Source organism: Malus domestica, chromosome 10, assembly GCF_042453785.1.
Source record: "Malus domestica chromosome 10, GDT2T_hap1".
NCBI classification, from domain to species: domain Eukaryota; kingdom Viridiplantae; phylum Streptophyta; class Magnoliopsida; order Rosales; family Rosaceae; genus Malus; species Malus domestica.
In genome coordinates this window covers 2,167,587-2,175,684 of record NC_091670.1, presented here as the reverse complement: position 1 = coordinate 2,175,684, position 8,098 = coordinate 2,167,587, and the positions used below count along the sequence as shown (strand labels likewise).

General features: G+C 37.0%; 1 protein-coding gene across 4 annotated transcripts; it reads left to right on the top strand.

The window, feature by feature from the left end:
* LOC103436532 (glycolipid transfer protein 3) lies at positions 1 to 3,949 on the top strand. 4 transcript variants are annotated; one of them, XM_017333272.3, is made up of 7 exons: positions 2 to 342; positions 503 to 558; positions 1,333 to 1,463; positions 2,490 to 2,625; positions 3,005 to 3,148; positions 3,239 to 3,283; positions 3,549 to 3,949. In XM_017333272.3, the coding sequence occupies exons 1-6, from the start codon at positions 144 to 146 to the stop codon at positions 3,272 to 3,274; spliced, it is 702 nt and encodes a 233-aa protein (XP_017188761.2). In that variant the 5' UTR covers positions 2 to 143; the 3' UTR covers positions 3,275 to 3,283; positions 3,549 to 3,949. The 4 variants fall into 4 exon arrangements, with proteins under 4 accessions (XP_028964984.1, XP_017188761.2, XP_028964985.1 ...); XM_029109152.2 differs by having other exon boundaries at positions 3,005 to 3,283; positions 3,549 to 3,684; XM_008374966.4 differs by lacking the exon at positions 3,549 to 3,949 and having other exon boundaries at positions 3,239 to 3,530.
* The last annotated feature ends 4,149 nt before the right edge of the window (positions 3,950 to 8,098 follow it).

Here is an 8,098-nt window from a genome sequence, read left to right as displayed (position 1 = left end):
CGTGTGTGTTGCGTGCCTCATCACCAAGAGAGTCGTACGTCGACAATGATGCAAACATATACGAAGCTCTATGTCTCTCTGTTTCTATAAATCCAAGATTTCGGCAGCCACTGTGGAGTTGGAAACAAGAAAACCAAATTAGAATGAAAAGGAAGTTAATGGATCAGAATATGGGATCAGAGATTAGATGTGCCATTGAAGAACTCTCCGTTATGGTCAAGGTTAAAGGTGCTATATTGGTCCCAGCGGCTGAACATGGTGGTGGTGATCATGCTCACGAGGCTGCTCATATTCCCACCAGGCCTTTTCTTTCTCTCTGCAGCTTGCTTCTTCAAGTTCTTGGTCTCTCTCTCTCTCTCTCTCTCTCTCTCTCTCTCTCTCTCTCTCTCTCTCACACACACACACACACACACACACACACATATATATATATATATATATATATATTACGCACCCTGCCATGGTCAAATACCATTTTACAGTTGTTTTTTCCTTTTTGCAGATAAAATAGGACCTACAATGGCTGTTCTAAGCCAAGATATTCATCAAAATATTCGGGTAATTACAAAAAAAATCTTAGTGTTTATATGTGTATGCATATATTGTATATCGATGTATGAACAATTTATACACCATATAGAATTATGTTTATACTGATATACTTAAATAGTTAAATACGCATATATATATATATATATTTATATATAGATTAGCATTGCAAAAAAACATGATATTGTTTCTTCTAGGACCTTCATGTAGGAATACATATAATTACATATACCAAGATGCTCCACACGCTGAAGTCTCCATAAAGCCTTCTTAATCCATTAGCAATGGGTTTCCAATGTGAAACTTTATTTCCAAGTCCACTCTATCTCCCTTTGACTATTCATGGTAGCAGAAACAACCCAAGATGCATGTTTCAAATAAGTAATATCGATGCTTTGATGTATCGAGCTGTGTTCATTGTGCACTGATAATTTTATGCTCAATATGTACTACTGAAGTGATTGGTTTCAAATAAGTAATATTGATGTTTTGATGTATCAAGTCATGTTCATCGTGCACTGATAATTTTATAATCAATATGTACTACTTAAGTGATTGATTTGTCCTTAAAACTCTCTTTAATAAGAAAAACTAATGAAAAGAGCTTGAAAACTTTGAGTTTTAACGATAAGGACAAAATAAAAGGTAAAATGAATAGTACCATGATTGACTTTTTAGTGTAAAAATGTGATTTTTCGTTAAAGTGAACAGTACCGCGGGCTTTTCGTTAAAACTCCCTTTTTAATAACCACTCTACTTATTGTTTTATATATATATGTGTAGAGATTGGAAACGAAACATGAATCAGATCTTTCGACATATTCAAATATGGTTGAGATGTTGAAAAATGAGGCGACTGAAGGCATTGCTAGAAACGTTACCAGTTGTAGTAGAGCCTTTGTTTGGCTTACCAGGTAATTTAATTACTGTGTTTGCCCTTGACTATGTGAAAAACAACGAGAAACGTCTATATTTGGGCGGAGAAATTTAAAAAATTAATTTGGATTTAACAATAAAGCCAAATGTTACCCAAAATTTTGAGATTATTACGTATGAAATGACTGTGTGAAAAGAATCATTTTGGAATCCATTTTTGTTCTTTACTTCCTTCTTGTCCAAGTCTCCATCAATTATAATAATCTAAAACAAATAAATTTTTTATCTTATGATGTCATATATATAAATCCCTAGATTTGAAATTATCAAATCCAAATGGCCCCTTATGTATTATCAAATCTAATTGTTCTTGTCAAGATTTTAAAGAGGTGACTAATGACTTATTAATAATCAACATCGATATTGTCCTCAACTTAACTACATATGTGATTCAATAAGTATGAAGTTTTATCACACAAAATCTTGAAACATTTAAAAGTAGAACTACTTAATATAAGTTGTATTTAAGTTTGTTAGATTTTGATGCGTGAGAATTTACCTTCTTTAACAGTACCTAGCTTAAGTTTGTCTCTACTTTACAACTAGTCATTAGTTTTCTAGTGACAGATAAATCAAAATCAGCTTTGTTTAACACAAATATCGATTAGGTTTTTTTTCATACATAAAACTTGTTTGGTAACTGTTTTTCATTTTCAAATAAAATAAGAGCCGAAAAAGAAAATCATGTCAAATCAACATTTACGAAATTTGAACTTAATACCCCTCACTTACAAATAAAAAAAATACTACTGGAACGTAGTACTAATTGGCGAGTTGTGCAGTTATTCAATTATTCATAATTCACTAATCGGCCCCACTTTATTTTTTGAGATTAGACGTTACTTATGCATCAAAGTTGTCTTTCATTGCTAATGATAACGACCTTATAGTACTTAAACCATTATTTAGGTGTATAATTGGCACAAAATCGTGGATGTATCAACTGCTTCTTGCACAAGATGCTTCATTTTCGTTATAAACAAATTGGTTTGTTCTACATTCAGATCCCTAGATTTTACCGTGGCCTTGTTGCAAAATTTAGTGAGAGATCCCGGGCAGAATATGCAGCAGGCAGTGGAAGAGTCTTATAACATTACTTTGAAGCCATGGCATAGGTGGATTTCATCAGCTGCTTCTAAAGTATTACTCTCTTCTTTTTCAAAAGCTAGCTATATAGCTATTCATTATTTGTTCCACTGTTACTGCCCCAAACTTAAGCAACTTATCTAGCTATTCATTAGGTTCAACACACAGTCATGTTAACACCGAGTGGCATGATGTGTCGTATCAATTTTGCTTATAATTTTGATGAACAAAATATACTATACCATCATGTCAGGTGATTTATATGGAATGACTTTTCTCTATAAGGGGCTTTCTTTTCTAATTAAGCCTACGATTGCTATCCAAGAAGGACCATGAATAGCTGAAACTTAAAATTTAACAGCATGGAGATAATAGGCCACATGGAGCAACATAAAATTTTACTTGGAATTACTTACAAATATACCGTATGCAGGTAGCCCTAATGCTAGTGCCTGACAATGAAACATTCATTAGTAGCCTCATGGCAAAAGATGAAAACTATGACAACTTGAAACTGGAAATAGAGAACTTGGTTTCCTTACTCGTGCCTTATCTGGAAGAAATCCACTCGATTCTGGTTAAGTATTCAACCACCCAACGCTTACCGGATGCTTCTTCTTTGGCTAACATATCTTTTGACATGTTTGATTATGCTTGGTTTTTGCAGAGATTTTATCACTTGGATAGGTTGAAGTCTAACTGAGGTACACAGGTAAAGAAAGCAAAACTAATGAGTGTACAGCCATGAGTCAAAGAGTCCAGCATTCCTGTGTATATGTGTGTGTGTGTGTGTGTAGATAAATATGTGGAAATCGTATTTGGTTGTGTACTTGATAAAGCAAAATTGTCTTTGTGTTTCGTATAAGTTTCTAATGTATCTCAATATGAAGGAACATCTATCTATGATATCCTGTGTACAGTTTTATTGGAAAATACTCACGAGTTTGGGTGCTTATGAATCTTTGCTTTTCATATAGTCGGTTTCCAGCATCAGGCATCACTTGGAAATGAGGACATGATCCTTAGAAAGTGTTTTGAGGATTCATTAGCTCCAATTGCAATTAGCTGTTATGGAATGATTAAATCACAAATACTATGCTTGATTTGCTGAGAGGGATGCGGTCTGAAAGCTAAGGACTCACAAGTTTAGCAAGAGAGATTATGCATTAAATTTCTCTCATGTGCATCACATACCTGTACATGAAATGAGCATCAATTTACTTAATTAAATCATAGTCACTCGTTTTCATTTGAAAAAATAGAAGGCCGAGATTTGATGAAGTAAGTTAACGCTTATTCCATACACATGTGCGTGATACGTCTAAGAGAAAGTCTGATGCATGAAATTCCTTTATATATGATTATAGTTTGGGCTTAATTAAGAGGTGTTTTCATAAGGTTTCTATAGTGATTATTAAGGCTAGGAATATCTAAGTTCAAGTAGCTGATTATATCGTAGTTCAAGCCTGCATGCTATACCATTAAGTGCAAAGGTAGATTTTTGTCATCATTCTAAAGTGGTGGTAATACTCATTACCCTATTTATTACCATTGTATAAAATTAAATTTTGAGATTTAAACTCATCTAATAGTGATAAATCGGATGGTGACAAGCATCACCATCACTAGAGGGCAGAGAGCAAAAATATTCACTAAATGCAAGGCACTTCGTTTTCTCCTCCAAAACTGGAACATGTGCTAGAAAACCAGCGCGCTTCAGCTTCCCTCTTATGCAAGGAGTTAGGCAACTATTAGTGTCACGCCCCGATCCCGACATACGTCCAGGATCAACACGTGACGTCACCAAATACTCGTATATCTCACATACCCCGCCTCCGGGATATGGCAAATCACAACTCGAGAATCAAATTTCATAGTAATTTTTCGTTTACTTTATGGCTGCATCTAACCTTCTCGTTAGACTGCTTACGTACCCTCAATAGGGATCAAGCCATTCGTAGTTCACTTATCACAAGATCAGACGTTTATTCCATTAAGTTCAAGCAGAAAAGCATAGCATTCCTCAAGCATTTGTTATAACCTGATAGCATGAAATTCCTGGACTCAGGCTACATAACAAACCCCCATGAAAACATGATTTCTCTCACATCCAACATATAAATCATTATGTCTCATCATGATATCGCAATTCACAACATAAAGCATATTTAGAACCGACAAAACACAAAACCATTCTCTAGCCACATTAATTAATTAATTTGATCAAAGTAATAACAATCATTCCCATATCTTCTAAATTCATACCTTGTGAAATCATAATCGAATCGTAGAAAATCCCAAAGGAGTCACCCAGACGTCTAACATCTTTTCTAACTCAATTCACAAGATTCTCGAAACCATTTTCACAAATCTATATAAAACTAAGGGTAGAGTGACACAATTAGGCTAAGCCTACCTCTTCAAATAATGGGATTTTAGACCACTCCACGAAATCCAACAACCTCGGGTTTCAGACCACTCAATGGAGCCAAACTAAATACGATCGCTTATCAAATGTACCAAGTACAACTAATCATCATCACCTCTAGAATGCGTATGGTCCCCCATCGCGGATATACCAAGCAGAACCATAGGCATAATCTCATCGTGCATGCAGTGATCACCCATCGCGGATATACCAAGCATGATCACCCCTGAATACATATGGTCCCCCATCGCAGATATACCAAGCAGGACCACATCCTAGCTCTAGGTAGTGACCACCCATCGCAGATATACCAAGCATGATCACTTCTAGCATGCATATGGTTCCCCATCGCGGATATACCAAGCAGAACCATATGCATAGTCTAATACCGTAGGCAGTGATCACCCGTCGCGTATATACCAAGGATAATCACTCCTAACAGAACTCCATCGCGGATATACCAAGCAGGATTGTATCATATAGCTCTAGGAAGTGATCACCCATCGCGGATATACCAAGCATGATCACTCTTAACATGTGTATGGTCCCCCATCGCAAATATACCAAGCAGGACCATCCAGGTACCAGTACTACATGGTGCAGTCTCATCATCACACATTATACATAATTATACGCATACACGCTATCAATTCCACATATCAACCAGCATCTAGTCATATGGAACACAGCACAAGGAATTCCCTTAACTACTATTTCTACTAAAAATCTAATAAAGTACCTAACTCATCTCCTGACTTTCATCCCCATCTCATGCTAGGTAGTAATGCCAAGTTCAAATAGGTATTCAGTTGGCAATCATATCCAAATTATTATCAAACAATATTTCGATCCCATAATTGCCATAATATTCATCATAATTATCATTCACATATATATCACAAACATCATCAGTACACAAGCCAAATCATATTTAATAAGCATAGGTCTATGGCTAAATATATAAAAATCACATTTCAATAGAAATCATATTTATAAGACCAATTCATATTCACAATGTTACAATATAAGAAATTAAAATAATAATCATATCTCATATATTCAAGTCACTATCTAACCAATATAGGCCCACTAGACTTCAATTAGTCCCGTAGTACTAATTCTAGTATCTAGAACGTTTCGAGAGATGTTGACCAAAAGTCAACTCTTGGTCAACGGTAGGGTCCACAACTCTACATAATTCGATCCGAAAGATCCGCCAATCGGATTTTGGATCCGTAACTTCCTAAGGTACTCATTATACTCATAGAACATCATACTAAAGTCTCACCACGATCCAACGGTCAGATCTCAGCCAATCACAATTTCTAGTGGCGGTCAACGTTTTATTTTACAAACTTACAAACCCAATTCGGGAAGATCCGTATGTCGGATTCCCAATCTGTAACTTTCTAGTGACCTCAAATATTATGTATTATAACCTATTAAATTTTGGTGACGATCCAACGGTCGGATCGTCAATTCACTTAAGGTCCAAGGGGCGGTCTCTATCCAAACTATAGTCATACGATGAGATTCTGTCAATCGAACTTCACATATGGAATCATGATATCCAAATTAATCTAGAAAGGGCAGGTGGGGGTCTCAGTCCATGCGCCACCGCACGTGGAGGCTGGCCGCCCCGACTCGCCGGAAAATTCCAACTAATCTAAAAATTACCAAATTTTACAGGAAATTAGATCTCAGTGAGGGGAGCAATTTTCATATCTGGGCCGAAGTCCAATTCGGCCGGGAAAAGCCTGAAATCTCCCACGAACCACCGGAACCCTAGAATTGGGTGTGCTCCAACTTGACCTCAAAACATGCTTCGACGCCCCAACCATTGATTGGGCTTTGTTCCCGAGGTGGATGGATGTATTTTGGTGGTGATAATCGACGGAGTGAGCTTCAGAAATGGCGAATTACCGCCGAGACACCATCGCACCCACCAATGCATTTCTTGCGAATCCAAGGCCAAATGTCATGAATTTTGGGATGGAATTGGTAGAGGGTAGGCTAGGAAGTTGTTTCCAGGTGGTGATTTGGCTCGATTTGCCGTGAAAAGCCATGAATGGCGTCGGGAAGCATGGCGCACCACCGGTCGGGTCAAACCAAAACGAGTCAGGGATCTGATCCCGTGCGTCCCCTCCCTCCTTTCCCTTTTTTCTTTCTTCCCTGATTCATTCTCCTTCTTCCTCTCTCCTCTTCTGATTTGTCCCCCTCCCTCATCGTTCCTCCTGTTCCTCCCCTTTTTCCCCTTTTATCTCCTTCTACTTCCCCTTTTTTTTATTTATTTATTTTTCTTTTCTTTTCTTTTCTAGCTGGTTCATTTCCCCAAATACGAATTACGTAAATTAAATATAAAATTATGGGGACAGGATATCACATTTAGTATTCTGTGTGACCGAGGGCTTCGACTAAAGAAGAGAATCCAAAGCCCTACATACTTAGCAAGTGACCATTTGCTACAGTAGTGGAAAAGTGTTGGGTCATTGTATAATGGCATGAGTTCAAATCCTATCGGTGGTTAATCTAACATCTCATCTAACAAAACCTATAGTTTGACAAAAATAGAAAAAATAGCGCTCCATACAAAAAAAAAATCCCAAAGCTATTTTAAGAGAAAGGCTTAACGACAGTGACCATTCTTTGAACAAGCGGTCGAGGACTTGTTAACGCATTAAAAATGAAAATAACAAAAACATTACATCCGCAAGCCAGCTCTAAAAATTCAGATGATAGAACCATGAGGACAAAAACGACCGCCATCAACGACCGCTCGTAGCCTAAATTGTTTTTGGACAAAAAGAAACGAGAAACATCAAAAGTACTAATTTGACTAACCAACTAGATTAAAAAATCGGTTCACATAATTTTTAGTCCGTCCTGCGTCACTGAGCAAAGAAAAGCCCAACCATTCGTCCACGTGCCGTCTTCTTATCTGTACAGATAGAGATGGCAAAACCACCACCCTTTGTCAATTGTATGATTGTATCACACACAGTGTAATTTCGTTTGGGAGCAAATTGCAGTGTTTTGGTCAGTGGCTGACGTGTGGTATGCAGTTGTTATTGCATGTAAGACCCAAAAAATGCAGTAACA

What these genes read in the sequence shown, in the direction of transcription:
- LOC103436532 (XM_029109152.2), top strand. Translation starts at nt 144, where the DNA reads ATGAAAAGGAAGTTAATGGATCAGAATATGGGATCAGAGATTAGATGT. An exon ending in GCCTTTGTTTGGCTTACCAG is followed by an intron (nt 1,464 to 2,489) that starts GTAATTTAATTA and finishes TTCTACATTCAG; the next exon opens with ATCCCTAGATTTTACCGTGG. An exon ending in TTTCATCAGCTGCTTCTAAA is followed by an intron (nt 2,626 to 3,004) that starts GTATTACTCTCT and finishes TACCGTATGCAG; the next exon opens with GTAGCCCTAATGCTAGTGCC.